Source organism: Thermobia domestica, chromosome 9 (assembly GCF_964235325.1).
Source record: "Thermobia domestica chromosome 9, izTheDome1.hap1.1, whole genome shotgun sequence".
Classification (NCBI taxonomy): domain Eukaryota; kingdom Metazoa; phylum Arthropoda; class Insecta; order Zygentoma; family Lepismatidae; genus Thermobia; species Thermobia domestica.
In genome coordinates this window covers 30,075,319-30,093,380 of record NC_137462.1, presented here as the reverse complement: position 1 = coordinate 30,093,380, position 18,062 = coordinate 30,075,319, and the positions used below count along the sequence as shown (strand labels likewise).

The 18,062-nt window shown below is 36.9% G+C and overlaps 2 protein-coding genes and 1 long non-coding RNA gene across 5 annotated transcripts in view; 2 read left to right on the top strand and 1 right to left on the bottom strand.

Moving 5' to 3' along the window:
- The window catches only part of LOC145694516 (uncharacterized), a 452,605-nt gene that overhangs the window by 54,013 nt on the left and 380,530 nt on the right, over nucleotides 1-18,062 (bottom strand). The window contains exon 1 of one of the 2 annotated variants that reach the window (XM_081770829.1): nucleotides 5,020-5,063. The exons of the other annotated variant lie outside the window; for it this stretch is intronic. Within the exon in view, the coding sequence (XP_081626955.1) occupies nucleotides 5,020-5,048 (29 nt within the window). The 5' untranslated portion in view covers nucleotides 5,049-5,063. Of the gene's footprint in view, nucleotides 1-5,019; nucleotides 5,064-18,062 lie in introns of those variants that run through there. 2 annotated transcript variants of the gene reach the window in all.
- The window catches only part of LOC145694518 (uncharacterized), a 202,010-nt gene that overhangs the window by 31,367 nt on the left and 152,581 nt on the right, over nucleotides 1-18,062 (top strand). The gene's annotated exons all lie outside the window — the stretch shown is intronic.
- Nucleotides 5,817-10,957, top strand: LOC145694514 (uncharacterized). The gene is made up of 3 exons (XM_081770826.1): nucleotides 5,817-5,899; nucleotides 6,660-10,722; nucleotides 10,866-10,957. Exon 2 carries the CDS (start codon nucleotides 6,720-6,722, stop codon nucleotides 10,563-10,565), a length of 3,846 nt encoding a protein of 1,281 aa, XP_081626952.1. The 5' UTR covers nucleotides 5,817-5,899; nucleotides 6,660-6,719; the 3' UTR covers nucleotides 10,566-10,722; nucleotides 10,866-10,957.

Here is an 18,062-nt window from a genome sequence, read left to right as displayed (position 1 = left end):
CCTATGTAATGAAATAACTACATAAAAGTTCCTTACGAAGATTATTTTTGTAACATAAAATAAGAAAAAGTGATTTTATTGTGTTTAACACTCGTAAATCATAATTTCAATATTGGAATTTTGTAAAATCAACATCTTAGAGCAGATATTTGTATTGTAAAACTACCATTATTATGTATAAAAATGTATTAGAAATAATGACGATTCGATAGTATATATATATATATATATATATATATATATATATATATATATATATATATATATATATATATATATATATAGATAGATAGATAGATAGATAGATAGATAGATAGATAGATAGATATAAGAAATATGTTTTTTATTTTGTAAATTAAAATGAAATTACTTGTTGCTTTTAGAACGCAGCGCTAATAGTGCAGATTTTTATTTTTGTTTTATTATTTTATTGGAAGTACACAAATTAGCTTCCTTATTACTTATATTTCACTTTCTGTTCTGAACAAATATACGAATAAATAAATGTTTATTTCCAGAAAATGATCAGCATTTGCTTTCATGAGTTACTTAAACTCGAATTTAGGGTAGTCAAAAATTTACAGTAGGCACTTTATATTATATCTACGTATTTATAAATGTTGCAGTATGTTAATCTATAAAAGTAGTAAAGCTATGAGAAAACCGTCTTATGCGTATTAAACTGACGAAATCTAATATTGTAGGATCAAAGGTGGATTCTGAGGGAAGAACGCGCTGAAGTTTTTGAAACATTTTTGAAATGAAGAATCGTTAGATTTTCACTTCATGAAACTTTTTAAGACAATGTTTATTACCAATAAATTTTACGGCTAAACAACGATGTAGGAATAAGTGGAGTATGCTTTTATGAATCGGAAAATATTCATGACTTTTAATAAATTGAAATTTTAAATAATAGAATGGGATATTTGTACTCTATGAACTCGATATATGTTCTCTGTATTTTGCGTATACACACACACACAGACAGACAGAGAGAGAGAGGAGTTGAATTGAGTTCATTTTGAGTTTAACGTCCCTTTGAGCAGCGAGACTATATAAGACGGGACCAACTGATTAACGTGGAATCCGAACTACATGAGCTCCCGCTGGGAATCGAAGCCAGATTTTCCATGCCAAAGGCGCGTATGCTTACCGCTTGGAACCATAGAGGAAGAGAGAGAGAAACACTGTGTAAAATTTTACTTCCCAACTTGAAATATTAGAAAATTTTCCGGTTCCCGAAAGCTAATTGGAAAATTATAATTTGTTGCTGACTAACTTTCCTCTACAGAAATTCAATTTTGTAGCTGAATGTGCAGTTAAATATAGTGGAAAATTTTCCACCTAACATCACTATACATAATATCAAAAATTCTCCGGATTATGAAAAGTTTTTTTCTACTTGTTTCTACATCGTGATGAAAAATTTTCGATCTATGGAAATTCCTTTCACTTGTTTCTACAGATCTATAAAACTTTCCGATTCACAAAAGTGGTTTTACTTTTTGCTTCAAAATGATGAAAACTTTCTGACTCATAGAAAGTTCTTCCATTTTTCCATATAAGATAGAAAATATTTCAATTCATGAAAAATTGTTTAGCTTGTTCTTACATAGTACTGAAAATTGTCTGAGCCATGAAAATTTTCAGATTCTTTAAACGCTTTCACTTTTTAACATTTCTATACATGAATTCAATCAATTTTATGATTACTGAGGAATTGTTACTTGATTACTGATATTTTTTTAGAACTCTAATTCCATTACTTGGGGTTCAGATAATTTGCAGTTGTGAGAACGCCTGGACAGATGCAACCCAAATTACACATAACTTTTCTCCGCACTGACGGCAGTTGCTAGCACTGAGCCAGGTCTTTATGCCAGGAAAATTGTGAGTAAATGACGCAAGAAACAGTTATCCATTCTAAGATGAATCTCTATGGTTCAGAACATGTTGTGCAATAAAGACAATACTTTATTCTTAATATTGCTGTATGTGTAATGTATTGTTTCGTTATATATTCTATGTTCAGAGAAATAAAAAATACTGACCACGCATGAATCAGAAAATGCTAGAAATATCAAATCTAGAACGACTGCTAGAAACAAGTTTGTAAATGATTGTCTCCATTGATAGACTTCTCCAATTCCCCTCATTCCAACATCTTTTTTCTTTCTGGAGAGATCTTGCTCGTCACACTGAGTATGCATTGAAACAAACATTTGAAAAAGTTTCAGCCTGGCGGGGATTTGAACCCGGTTTTACTGAATAGAAGTTCAATGCACTAACCACTTACCTACCGCGTCATTTTATCTTCCTCTTCAGCTAATAGCTAGTAAAAATCGTTTCATGGAAGATATACACAAGATACTAATGCTCGTGTAAAATGATGTTCCTTATGTGAGTGTCACAATGACTTACTCAAGATTTCCTTGTTTAACTCAAAAACAATTTATATACTCGTTCCTCAATGAGGAAAATATCACGAAACGTTCTTCAAGTTAACGCTACGTCACCGTTTTCAATGATGGTCCAATTTACATTAGAATTCTTCTTTACTTTAACCTCTAATGTCCAAAAAAGAAAAACACGGAAGAAATATTTTCAAATTTTTGAATTATATCAGCAGTGTAGAAATAGAAAGTTCTATGTTTATCTTCCATAACTACTAGTATATTTTCTTATCTTCGTATGAGGAATTCGTAGCAAAGGGTAAAGCTGGGAACTCCCATTGCAGCGACCCGGATACGAATCCCGTCGTGGCAATTATTATTTTTTCTTTATTGGAAGGTATTGTTTACGCAATTGATATTGTAATTCTGTTAATCCTTTATTATTATTATTATTATTATTATTATTATTATTATTATTATTATTATTATTATTATTATTATTATTATTATTATTATTATTATTATTATTATTATTATTACAAAAGAAGGAAAGCTAAAGTGACATAGTCGAAGCTATTCATAGGAACAGAAAAGATATATGTCAGATGTTTCTAGGTTTACACATCAACGCAATAATATAATTACGTGTATGGATTTACAGATATAATAATTCTTTTATGACAACAAGAAATGGAGTATAAATACCTGTTAGGTGATAACAGTAATGAATTTTGTTTCGCCTATCTTCTAGGTAGAAAGGTGAGGTGACATCATAAATATAATCATTCCCGTGACTAGAGTTTTAAGTTCGATCACTATTTGCAATTTCTGCACATGTAGGAGCAATTCCAGAATTCCTAGGTAATAACAACATATTTTGGCCTATACTAACAATAAGGATGAGGCTTATCCATTCATCAATTGTTGGCTAAACACGTTACGAATTCAACTTTCAATTGAAAAACAAAAAGACATACAAACACGCAAGGACATGAAGAAGAAACTGGCCTTTAGAGGGCATCGAACCCTTGAGAGGCACAATATCGTGCTATGAGGGGAGCGAGCGGGGCGATGGTCCCGAATGTCGAAGTAAGAGAGCACAAAATTAGGGGAAAAAAGAAACGAAAAGTAAAAATGATAAAAGACCTCAAAATCAAGGAAAAACAGGGTTTATTTTTGAAAATTTTCTTACGCTGATCATGGTGGCGCTTCGCGGCTTTTCTAGCGACTTCATTCATATAGTAGTAATCGCGGCACTTGGCCGAACTTTTTGGCCCCTGGGTCCCTGCCCCAGGACCCATGGTCCCTGGCCCGGGGTCAATGACCTAGGGGTACCATGGCCTACCCCCTAAAATTTGGCAGGGGTACATAGGACCACCCCCAGGACCCATGGTCCCTGGCTCGTGTCAATGACCTAGGGGTACTTAGGACCACCCCTCTAGATTTTGGCAAGGGTACATAGAACCACCCCTTAAATTTTGGAAATTGTCAAATCTAAAAATTGGGTGTGGTAGCCTAGGACCACAGTATGTACTTCTATCAGTATTGGGTGTCTATGTCGTTCCCTTTTATGAGTAAAAAAATTGCCAAAAATTCAAATTTCGGGGGTTTTTGACCTAATTTATCCCCTTTGATGAGGTATTATTATCCTATATGGTTATATGTGCATATACAGGGATTCATTACCTTTCATAAGACATGGGTATATTGGTGCACCCTTTTAAATTTTTGGGAGGTGTACCTTGGCCCACCCCTTCAATTTTGGAAATTGCCCAATTTAAACATTTTGGTACAATAGTATAGAACCCTAGTATGTATTACTATAAATTTGGGTGGTCCACTTCGTTCCCTTTTAGGGGTACAAAATTGCCAAAAATTCAAATTTCGGGGTTTTTTGGCTCATTTTATTCCCTTGGATGAGGTTCTATTACCTTATATAGTTATATGGGTGTATACAGGTGTTTATTTCCTATTGTAAGACATAGGTACATTTGTGCACCCCTTTAAAAATTTGGCAGGAGTGCCTTGACCCACCCTTAAATTTTGGAAATTGCCCAATTTAAACATTTGGTATAATAGTATAGAACCCTAATATAGATCACTATAAATTTCGGTGGTCTATCTCGTTCCCTTTTAGGGGTACAAAATTGCCAAAATATAAACGTAAGCAATACGTTGTACCACGTGTTTGGTTTTTTGACCTAATTTATTCCAATGGATGAGGTCCTATTACCTTATATGGTTATATGGTCATGTATAGGAGTCCATCCCCTATTATGAAACATAAGTACATATGTGCACCCCGGGAATGATACTTTGGCCCACCCCTTAAGTTTTAGAAATTGCCAAATTTAAACATTTGGTATCATAGTACTGGACCCTAATATATATTACTATAAATTTGGGTGGTCCACCTCGTTCCCTTTTAGGGGCCATTTTGTTCCGCTTTAGGGGTGAACATGGATACAGTGGTCCACCTCGTTCCCTTTTAGGGGGCATTTTTGTTCCGCTTTAGGGGTGAACATGGATACCTTGGAATCGTCCCGAGTTTGATTCTTGGAAATGTTGAATTTAACGTCCCCGCGAAAACGGTGAGAAATGATAGGACGAAACATGAACTTACTTGACTGAGGATTGAAGCAGGGACCTCATACAGTAGAGACAAACGCTGAGCCATCGTACACGTGTGTTGATTACTATGCAATGGTCCCGAGTTTGATTCTTGGTGCTAGTTTCAGGAAATGTTAACGTCCCCTTGAAACGATGATGAGAAATGAGAAAACATCATAAACTTACTTGCTTGCGGATTGAAGCTGAGACCTCACACATCAGAAAAAAAACGCTGAGGCACCATGCCAACTTCAGTGCAAGCAATTTTTGCGTATGAAAAAAGAACATGAACAGATTATGTTACATTACTACACATATCTGCTCGTTGTTACGCATAGAAGCTTGTTATTGTGAAATTGCAGAATCTGCTTATACTACATCAGCATTTTTTTCTCAGCTGACGGACTTTTAAAGCTCAACTTTACATTTATGTCAAAGACAGTTTCGTAACATATCGATGAGTGTTACATTTTTTCAATCAAGTTTAAGAAAAATGGATCACATTTTAGATGTGGTAATTTGAATGTCGTAAGAAACTAACGAGTCAACGGTATGATGTCATTATCAAAATTGCGATACTAGATGTCGTAACGATTGATGTGTAAGGAGAAAAAACGTGAATAATGTCACAACCAATCAGATTGCTTCTTACATCACGTTTCGGCTCATGATACATGATGAAAGCTGTGTTTTCATTGGTTCTCCGTGATGTCATTGATTCATTTTCCTCGTTTCTGATTGGCTGATAGTGTTGTCACTTTATAGTTGAACCGTTTCAGACCTAAATAAAATTCTTAATTTCATTTTTGAAGTCCTACTTCCACGAAGATAGTGAATGAACGTAGATGTACCTCTAGTGACAGCGTGACTTTACTCCGTTCCTTGAATTTGAGGTAAGTATCGACTGCGTTTTCTTAACATCAATGGAGTGTTTTTGCATGAGGATAACATTGTTATCATTGTTTTATTTTTAACATGAATTATTTAGCAAATGGAAGAATAACCCTCACTTACTTGACCGGGGATCGAATTAGGAATCCCACACATTAGAAGTAAGCACGAGAAAATTGTTGATTTTGGTTTAGCGTCCCTTCAGTAGTGGGGGGCTAGGAATACAGCTTAATGTTGAATCTGATCGCATACTGGGTGTTGAACCAGGGCCAGCGTTGCGTAACGCTAACCACTTAGCTCAGTTTCTGAAAGTAAACAAAGAAACTACGCACGAATTTGTTCCCTACAACGTGAGACGTGGACTTGCAGTTTAATGTGGGATCTGATCTCCCGCCGAGAAACGAATTCGAGTCTTTCTTGCCTTAGCTCGAGAAAAGCAAGCGCATGAGATGTTGTTTTCGTTTCATGTTCGTCATACGTTTAAAGTTCAGTGTCAGAGGAAAAAATGCTTACTACAATGATTCTTTCAGCACAGTTAGAAAAACAATTTCATTCATTCTTTTTTATCACTACAGAAACTTAGGTCATTTACATGTTGATGTTGGTCCGGGTTTGATTTCCAGTATGACGACAATAAAACGTTTCAGTAGTAGAACTATTTGAGATATGATCATTCTTTTAGGATTGATCGTGTAGTCATTTGATAATGTAGTGATCTTTGAATTCAATTTTAATTCGTGCTTTTTTTCTCTCTCGTTTTAGATATTTGTTTTCTTTGCCTATTCCTTTTTTGCTTACCTTACCTTTTTTCCCTATTTGAATATGGCTACTTTTGGCTTTACTGTCTTGCGAGAAATCAATAGACATTATCGGCGTTTTAATCTCGAAGGACGAATGCTGGAAATTCAAATTAATGCTCCGGCCAGTGGCACCGATATTGTGGAGTGGGTTCAGGCCTCCTTTCAACAGATGTTGGATTATTTATTGGAAAATGTCGACGAATTATCGATGGTTGGATTGTCGATTTTATCCCACGATGAGAAGAACAAGCCATTTTATTTATCTTTCCGGCATGCAAGTAATTTGACACTGGAGACTTTATGGGCTTCCTTTGATCGCATTCTTCAAAGTAACGATAGTTTTCTCATGAACGAACCGTTCATTGTCCATTTTCATCATGTGGATGTGCCCCGTGGATTTGGAAGAATGCGTCGAGGTCTTTTATCAAACGACGAATTATTAAAGTGCAAGAAAGGCATTTTACGAGTAAAAAACACCGACAAGAAATGTTTAGCGTATGCAATTGTGATTGCTATTGGCCTAAAGAAATATAAGGATACGAACAAGAAACTGTACAGACAATACCAGGACCAGAGCAAGTGTGTCGTTCTCCCAGCCGTACATGAACTTTTGTCTCGATCCTCAGTGAATTTAGAGCATGGGGGATCCGTGGAAGAATTACGACAATTGCAACGCTACTTGACAAATTATAAACTTACCGTATACACTAGCTTTTCCGGAGAAGATATTCTGTATGAAGGGCCTGGTGGCGAAGACAAAATTCCAATCAATTTAATGTGCATCAATTCTCATTATGACATCATCACGTCATTAACGTCTGTTTTTTCTACCAGCTATTACTGTGCTGCATGCCACAAAAAATATGATCATCGTAATGCACACGTCAAGAACTGTTCGGCCATGTGCGAGAAATGTTTGGAGAAACCGCCATGCAGTAAGACCAATACGGAGAAGCAGTGCCTAGAATGCAATCGTGAATTTTATGGTGAAACATGCTATACAAATCATCTGACTCTACCATATCATAAGGGCCAGCCAATATGCAAGATGGTGAAACAGTGTGCCAAATGTCTACGCATTTATTCGTTTGTCCATACAGGGGAAAGAAAACATGATTGTACAGATTATTTTTGTAATGTGTGCCATAAACACGTTACGTCTACTCACCAATGCTACATGAAGCCTGATACGACTCAATTAAAACCTGGAGTTCCATCAGTGTTACATGCCAAGAAGGCTATGATTGTCTTCTATGATATCGAAGCCACACAGGATACTTTCTTCGATGAAGACACGTTCATTCATAAGCCCAATTTACTGGTGGCCCAACAAGTATGTTACAACTGTGTTCAAGATGAAGATATACATCATCCGTGTGAAGTTTGTGGACAGCGAGAACATATTTTTCAAGATGATCCGATCAATGCCTTTCTTGCGTATTTACGTCAACCACGACCCAACATCAAACTTATTGTATCTTTGGCACATAACTGTAAGGGATATGATGGTCATTTTATTCTTAAATCTTTAGTGGAAGAACATGAATTGAAACCCACTTTGATCTTGAACGGAGCAAAAATTTTAAGCATGAAAGTGAATCACTTATCGTTTATTGACTCCTTAAATTTCATGCCAATGGCTTTAAGTAAATTATCCAAGGCATTTCATTTACAAGCGACCAAAGGATATTTTCCACACTTTTTTAATACTGCTGCAAATCAAACGTATGTGGGAAAATTACCGGACATCCATTATTATGGTGCAGATGAAATGAAAGTGGATGAACGAGAGAAATTCATGACATGGTACAACGAACACCAGAACGATACGTTTATTTTCCAAGAAGAATTGGTAAACTATTGTGTCCAGGACGTCAACGTACTTCGAATGGCTTGTATATCTTTCATGACCACTTTTGAACAAGAAACTCCCGTCAATCCTTTCCTGGAGGCTATCACTTTGGCGAGTGCGTGCAATTTAGTATTTCGACGAAATTTCTTAAAACCCAATACTATTAGCATTCTTCCTGCACGAGGATATCGTCACAGAAACAATCAGTCACGGATTGCTTTGCAGTGGCTTGCCTACATGGAGGAAAAAGAGGGCCATCCAATTCTACATGCTGCGAGAGGAAAAGAAGTTTATGTTGCTGGTTTTCATCTGGACGGCTACTACCAAGATCCCGACACTAAAGAGGAACACGTGTATGAATTTGAAGGGTGCAGATTCCATGGATGTCCTCTATGTGTCCCTACAGGCCGTGATCAGCCCATTTATGAGAACTCCGAAGAAACGATGAACTATCGCTACGAGAGAACACAGCGTAAAATGAAATTATTACGATCCATGGGATATAAAATACATGAAATGTGGGAATGTGAATTTCGTCAAGTGTTAAAATCCAATCCAGCATTGGCCTCTTCTTTAAGCACACATCCTTATACTAATAAGACACCATTAAATCCAAGAGACAGTTTCTATGGTGGTCGTGTTAATGCCATTAAATTGTATCACGTCGCAAATGAAAATGAAGGCGAAGAAATAAAATTCTTGGATATCGTTTCCCTGTATCCTTATGTGAATAAATGTGGACGGTATCCAATAGGGCATCCACGAATATATCTACAGGGAGATCCAGAAATGCCCGACATTCAAGATGTCAACGGATTGGTCAAGTTGAAGATTTTGCCTAGCAGAAATGTGTTTCATCCAGTGCTGCCATTTCGCTCAAATAAGAAATTGTTGTTTCCACTTTGTGCTGCCTGTGCCACAGCATTAAATCAAGATTCTGAATGTACACATTCGGACAGTGAACGAAGCCTAACAGGAACATGGGTGTCCTATGAAATTCAAAAAGCCATTGAACTTGGGTATCAAGTCATTGAAATTTACGAAATTTGGGATTACGACATCACCGTATATGATCCAGAAACCAAGACTGGCGGATTATTCAGCGAATACATTAACACATTTTTGAAATCTAAGCTGGAAGCTTCTGGTTGGCCTGCCAATTGCGTCACCGAAGAAGAAAAGCAGCAGTATATTCAAGTGGTACAACAACGGGAAGGCATAACTTTAGATGCAGCAAATATAATGACAAATTCAGCACGTCGTAGTCTTGCAAAACTCTGTTTGAATGCCTTCTGGGGACGACTCGCTATAAGAGACAATTTCAGCCAAACGACCATCATTAACGACCCCAAAGAACTGTATCAAAAATTAACTGCTCCAGACATAAAAGTCAACCAAATTTTACCTGTTAACGATTCGATGTTATACCTTTATTGGCAGTATGAAGATGATGCTCCAGTACAAAATCACAATGCTAATGTTGTCCTTGGAGCATTTACAACGTGTCAAGCTCGTCTGGAACTCTACAAATATTTAGAACTGCTGCAAGAAAGAGTACTATATTTCGATACAGATTCCGTGATATTCACGCAGCGACCATCACAGCCCACAATAGAACCAGAAGTATTTCTTGGTTCAATGTCAAATGAACTGGAATCAATTGGACCAAAAGCATACATTAAAAAATTCGTGTCTGGTGGTCCAAAACAGTACGCCTTGGAAATCTACAACCCCGACACGAAATCAACCAGTTATGTATGCAAAATTCGTGGATTCACACTCAATTATACTGCAAGTCAAAAGCTAAATTTTAACAGTCTGGAGCAAATGATCATAAATCAATCGAATGAAAAAATCTCCATTAGCACGCCGCACAAAATTTACAGAACCCACGATCATCATCTTGTCACAAAACCTGAAGAAAAGAAGTACAGTTTCAACTATAAAAAACGCCGATTAATACCAGAAACATACGAGACATTGCCCTATGGGTATAAAAAAGCCAGAACAGAATAACAGCCATATTTTCCCCTAATCCCACCAACATCACCTCCCAAAGACGGGGCAAAGAATCAACGCAACACGGGACATGCTTCAACGAGGCCACAGCGGAAACAAAAACTCAGATGACATCACCTTGCAGAAACCCGTGGAGAAAAAAAAAGGAATTCAGGTACGTCACATTTGCGTTTTCTTTTCTCACCTCACTCTCTCTTGATCAGTTAGTTCGATGTTAATAATCTGTTTTTCTTCTTTCACAGGAAACAAAATAAATATTACCGTGTATATTCATATGTTTTTATTTTCTCTTTACAGAATTTGTACCCGTCACGGACACGTCTTCCTTTGAAGAAAAAGAAATTCTGTATTCTATTTCACTTGCTAAAAATAAATGTACAAAAACATGATTCTGTGTTTTTATTTCACATCCTAAAATCAAATTCTTTTCCTGTACTGCGATTTCAATTTCTTTTTTCTGAATCAGTTTACCGGTAAAATAAATCAATGTTTTGCGGGAAAAAAAATCAAACTAAATTTTTGTTTCAGAAAATTTTTTTGTGTACGAAAAAAACTGATTCAGAAAATTTTTGTGTACGAAAAAAAAAATGTTTTCAGAAAAAATTTTGTGTACGAAAACAAAATTCTGTTTTGAGAAATTTTTTTGTGTGTACAAAACAAAAACTGTTTCAGAAAAATTTTTATGTACAAACAAAATTCTGTTTCAGAAAAAATTTTTATGTACAAACAAAATTCTGTTTCAGAAAAAAAATTTTGTGTGCAAAACAAAAATCAGTTTTCGTCACGAAACTGCTCCGACTAAAAGAATCGATTCATTCTGATAGTGTTGGCAACACTGGAAAAATTTCGGTAAGTATCGCTCAGACCCTGAGTTACAGCGAACACAACTAGATTCGAACCAGCAACCTTAAATGTCTGATTCATCTCTAAATACAGCCAACTAAACAATAAGATTATGTGTATATGTCAATGCTTTGCACTGAGTCAACAAGGTTTTCTTCAAGGTCAAAGTTGCACACGAAGTAAAAAGATGACAACACAGATCTTCTATCTTTCTATATGAAACATAAACCTAGTATAAACTGCTCGCACTGAAATGTGTAATGTAACATAATCTGCTCGTCTTCTTTTCATACGCGAAACTGTTCGCACTGAATGGAGTACGGCGGCTCAGCGCTTCAATCCATAACGAAGTAAGTTCATGTTTCCTCCTATCATTTTTCATCATCGTTTCAAGGGGACGTTAAACTCAACATTTCTTAAACTAACACACAAAAAAATCGAACTCGGGACCATGACATAGTAATCAGCAAACTGATGTGTGAGATCTCTGCTTCAAACCGCAAGCAAGTAAGTTTATGATGTTTTCTCATTTCTCATCATCGTTTCAAGGGGACGTTAACATTTCCTGAAACTAGCACCAAGAATCAAACTCGGGACCATTGCATAGTAATCAACACACGTGTACGATGGCTCAGCGTTTGTCTCTACTGTATGAGGTCCCTGCTTCAATCCTCAGTCAAGTAAGTTCATGTTTCGTCCTATCATTTCTCACCGTTTTCGCGGGGACGTTAAATTCAACATTTCCAAGAATCAAACTCGGGACGATTCCAAGGTATCCATGTTCACCCCTAAAGCGGAACAAAAATGCCCCCTAAAAGGGAACGAGGTGGACCACTGTATCCATGTTCACCCCTAAAGCGGAACAAAATGGCCCCTAAAAGGGAACGAGGTGGACCACCCAAATTTATAGTAATATATATTAGGGTCCAGTACTATGATACCAAATGTTTAAATTTGGCAATTTCTAAAACTTAAGGGGTGGGCCAAAGTATCATTCCCGGGGTGCACATATGTACTTATGTTTCATAATAGGGGATGGACTCCTATACATGACCATATAACCATATAAGGTAATAGGACCTCATCCATTGGAATAAATTAGGTCAAAAAACCAAACACGTGGTACAACGTATTGCTTACGTTTATATTTTGGCAATTTTGTACCCCTAAAAGGGAACGAGATAGACCACCGAAATTTATAGTGATCTATATTAGGGTTCTATACTATTATACCAAATGTTTAAATTGGGCAATTTCCAAAATTTAAGGGGTGGGTCAAGGCACTCCTGCCAAATTTTTAAAGGGGTGCACAAATGTACCTATGTCTTACAATAGGAAATAAACACCTGTATACACCCATATAACTATATAAGGTAATAGGACCTCATCCAAGGGAATAAAATGAGCCAAAAAACCCCGAAATTTGAATTTTTGGCAATTTTGTACCCCTAAAAGGGAACGAAGTGGACCACCCAAATTTATAGTAATACATACTAGGGTTCTATACTATTGTACCAAAATGTTTAAATTGGGCAATTTCCAAAATTGAAGGGGTGGGCCAAGGTACACCTCCCAAAAATTTAAAAGGGTGCACCAATATACCCATGTCTTATGAAAGGTAATGAATCCCTGTATATGCACATATAACCATATAGGATAATAATACCTCATCAAAGGGGATAAATTAGGTCAAAAACCCCCGAAATTTGAATTTTTGGCAATTTTTTTACTCATAAAAGGGAACGACATAGACACCCAATACTGATAGAGGTACATACTGTGGTCCTAGGCTACCACACCCAATTTTTAGATTTGGCAATTTCCAAAATTTAAGGGGTGGTCCTATGTACCCTTGCCAAAATCTAGAGGGGTGGTCCTAAGTACCCCTAGGTCATTGACACGAGCCAGGGACCATGGGTCCTGGGGGTGGTCCTATGTACCCCTGCCAAATTTTAGGGGGTGGGCCATGGTACCCCTAGGTCATTGACCCCGGGCCAGGGACCATGGGTCCTGGGGCAGGGACCCAGGGGCCAAAAAGTTCGGCCAAGTGCCGCGATTACTACTCATATGTACGGAGGCGCCGTCGTATTCTCTCGCCTCGGGCCCTGATTTTCACGGCAAGGCACTCATCTTGACTGGAATCTAGTGTTCAGGGCACTAGATTATTTTTTTAAAAAAGTTAAATAAATTAACGAACTTTCCTCGATCCGAACCATATAGCAGGGGTGCCCACAAGGGGGGGGGCTATGACGCAAACTGCGTCATTGAAATATTTGGGGGGGGGTTAAAAATCTATATAAATATGCTCGAGAGGGTGTAAAAATTAATCGAAAGGATTTTTTTCATGGAAGATCACCTACAGATTGACAATTGAGGGGGGGTGCGTCATGGACATGAGGGGGGGGCACCACTGCATATAGATTCAACTTAGAGTGGAGAGTTGTCTCGTTAGTCACCTACTTCACAATATTACCTGCATAAACACCTTGTCCAGGGCTACCAACTGCTGTTAGTGCCATGAAAAGTTACGTGTACGTTGGGTTGCATCTGTCCAGGCGTTCTCATAACTGCAAATTAAATGGATCCCAAGTAATGGAATTAGAGCACTTAGGCGGGAGATACTTTTGCTGGTGTCTGTGCATACAAAATATTAGATAAAATAAATGTTTTAAAGTCTTTTCTTATACACGGTGTTCGAAAAACACATGAAAACCCTTTGTGAAATGAAATATCTAGTTTAACGTCCTACACTTATGATCCGAGATTAAGACAGACGGTGATGATGATAATGTAATATATAGGAGAAAACAGAATCCCAAGAAAACCCACGCACATGGTGCTTGTCTACCACAAAGCTCACCTGGGACGGGCTTGGATCGAGCCAGGGATCCCATGCACCAGAGTCCCTACTTTGGGAACAGAATCCTCACTCGAAAACATTATGTAAAAAATGTAGACAAACATGGGTTTACAAATGCGTCATTTCGGAGCTCTAGCCCGGCGATAATTGGGCGAAACGATTAATAAACGGTTATGACTAAATGTCCCGTTTTTGAGCAAAAGTGATCAAAGCGTCCTATAATAATTATTCAAAATATAAATGGTGAAAGCATATTATACTGTTTCCTTAAAATGACTGTGTATAGACTTATTTTGATACAACACATATTGGGATTTTTAGGCCGTACCTGGAATTCGCAATTCGGTATTACTTAAGAAACGTTGTGGTATTCCCTTTACTTGTATTTTGTAACTTGAAAACACTGCCTTCGACCAAAATGCAATAAAGGAAAAAAAAAAATTACACTCTCCCTCTTCCGCGCGATTCATATGTGCCCCGTTATTGCAAGTTAAAATTCTGGTCACCTTAGTAAAACGAAACGATAAGTGTATTCTGAAATCAGTTTGTGTTAGTTGTATTAAAAAGAGTTAGTTGCATTAAAAAGAGAACTTGGGAAATCCCATTTTATCCATTTAAAAAATTTAAATGTCATTTTGCAACAATATAAAAGTTTTTGTATAGGTCTACATGTGGTCATTTTACTTGTATAAAGTAATTAATAAGCCTTTATACGAACTCCCACCAGGTAACAGAATAGTGGCAAGCAAACAATTAAAAATCCACTGCATTGCCGTTCTGGGATTGAAAAACTGAAGGACAGATATTGCTGTTCATAATTGAAATATTGTAATATAGGTAATAATGATTTTCCCTTCACGCTACAAACCACTCTCTATTAACTGTTAAAACATAAAACAAAAAAGAAAAACATGTATTGTCAGTAAATTACGAATGTTTCTCTCCAGATTAAATTGACACATGTGTACATAGGAGGTGTGTTTATTTCGTCGATACCAAATTAAACAATGATTTGCTATTAGCAGCTAATACAATGTGTGGTTTTCACATGTCCGTATCAAGATTCATACAGCACATAACATTGATCACTGTCACGTTACCATTGATTTTGGCCTACATTGTTTCTCAATTGACAAACAATGCCAACACGTAAAAAAACAAATAATATTTAGTATGGATATACCTGTATTTTTAAAAATTGAAGATAAAAAAATATAAACAATTAAACCCCTTTATTACGTGAGCATGAAATTTCAGCAATATGTGAAAAAAAGATCAGAATTACATATTGTGATGTAAGTTTGATACAGATTTACGTAATAATTTCTGTCATATATATAGGTCAAGCATTAAACTAGTTACAAAAAAAAATTGAAACCAATTAAAGGGAAGGACAGATAGTCTTGGCCCCAAAATACTTCCGGTCTAGAGATTAGCACTTTTGATTTCTGATTCTGGAACTGAATCATTATTGAATTAATTTAGCTTATGTAGGAATTTGTAATCAGCAGGACCGATTACATTTTGCACGCCAATTTAAAAATGGCGGGTGTATTTTATTGATGACTTAATATTTCGTCAAGCATAACGTGCTGGTCAAGTAGTCTAATAAACATAGAAAATAACCTACCAGACAGCGCCGCAACTTAGATTTTTTCTGGAAGGGGGGCACAAGCATTAATTCGTATATTTGGGCCCCCTAGAAAAAGTTGTTTTTCTAATTGTTGGGCCTCCTCTTTCCATTTTTCTCTTACTCTTTATGCCCCCCCGGAGCCTGTGAGCCCTCCCGCACGGCAAGGTCTGCGGAGCCGTTAGTTACGTCTCTAGGCCCGTTTCATACATGACAAATTAATTAAGGGGACAATATTGACAAATCTCAAAGCCATACGAATAAATATTATTTCTAGGACACCTTGTAGTAGACATTTTTTTACTGAAATGGACACACGACTCATTTGCGTTTTATTTACCTTTTGTGTGCTGTTTTGTTTATGTAATGTAGTGAACCTGTTTGATGCTTCATTTATAATTTCGTGTTCGTATCCTATATGGAGTAAGAACATTTTGTCTTAAAATGGCTCCTTTCGTGGGGCAGGGAGCTTCCCTGGGGGGCAGTTGACCCCTGCACCCCCCAAAAGTTACGGCCCTGCTAACAGATCAACTTTTTAGCCATTGTACAAAATGGCAGTTATTATATAGGATATTATAATATAGAATTTTGTAATGGAGGACTTTTGTTATAAAGGAAGAACAAACATATTGAAATAAATGAAATTAAGATGTTTTAATCCTTTTAATGTAAACGATATTGAGATCAAATTGAATAGAAATAATGAACGGAGGTAGATAAACTATACGAAAATATACATATACACGTATACATATGCAAATTATAAAGAATATCCAAAAGAAATAACGAATACAGGTATATAAATTTGTATGGTTTACATAGGTATGAAATGTCTAGTCAAACTACAGTAAATGATCTCAATAATAATCCAAAATTACAGATCAAAACTGAAATCCTGTGTAGGTGGCGCGGTGGCTCAGTGGCGATACGAGTGCGAAACGTCGACGAGAGCGGACGTGGGGAAGAGTTCTCGGAAGACTGTTCTTATTGTGTTGCATACGAGTGTTAGTGAGACGTACTGTTATTAATAATTTTCTGAGCTTATTGCTCCTGTGTATTGCAGGTACGTGGTTATTCTTTTGACCTGTAAAAGTGAAGTAAAATGAATCGTGTAAATACGATTCAATTTCTATTTGAAAATGGCGCACAGAAACCTAGTGTTTTTGAGTTGCATGATTGGATTTTTGAAACTTTTCATTTGCAAGAAGACGAAATAGCTGCTATTCAAATTACGACCACCCAGCGTTGTGTTTATTTAAAATTAGTGCGGAAAACTCGAATGGAGCAGATTCTTCGCGACGCTAATGGTGAACTCACGTTCAAATATAATAATGGAGCCGTTGCTAAAGTATTGGTAAATGATGCTACTTTAGAAGTGAAAGTGTTACGCATATTTAATTTGCCCCCGGAGACTTCGATTCATTGTATTCAGACGACTTTAAGTGCCTATGGTAATGTGTTAAGTGTTACACCTGATGCATGGTCTAGACAATATCGATATACTGTAAATAATGGCATTTATCTTGCCCGTGTCCAGCTTAAACGAAACATTCCATCATTTGTGATGTTTTCAAAATATCAAGGACATGTTATTTATGAAGGCCAGCCAAAAACTTGCCAACGATGTCATTCAGAATTACATGAACGCTCTAATTGTCCTTTAAATACTCGCCCTACAGTGTTGCCTATACCCCCTACTGTTCCCCGTCAAGTGCCTGTACCTCCCCCCTCTGCCATCCAATCTAGTACTACGGACAGTGAATTACATGTAACGAAGGAAGAAATTCAATTCAGTTCTAATGATGTTCGACCTGTAGCTTCAAGCGAAGGTGTTGAGAACCAAACACAGGCAGAAACAGCTGACGTAACACCAAAGGAAGTAGCTGGTGTTTCTCCCGTGGAACTCGCTCAGACAGAGGTAACTGAAGGTCAATTCACTTCAACAACAACAACAACGGGGAGTGTCGATAGAAAGCAAACAGAGGCTTCTTGTGTGCTTCAAACTGATATAAACGATAATAACTCTGACCTTCTCAAGGACACTGACATCGATAGTAATGATGATTTTCCGTTACTACGATCTAGCCAACGCAAAATTAAACGTTCGAAATTAGAGAATAAAAGACACGATAATGCATCGCCAAAAAGACGGACACGTCAA

What these genes read in the sequence shown, in the direction of transcription:
- LOC145694514 (XM_081770826.1), top strand. Translation starts at nt 6,720, where the DNA reads ATGGCTACTTTTGGCTTTACTGTCTTGCGAGAAATCAATAGACATTAT.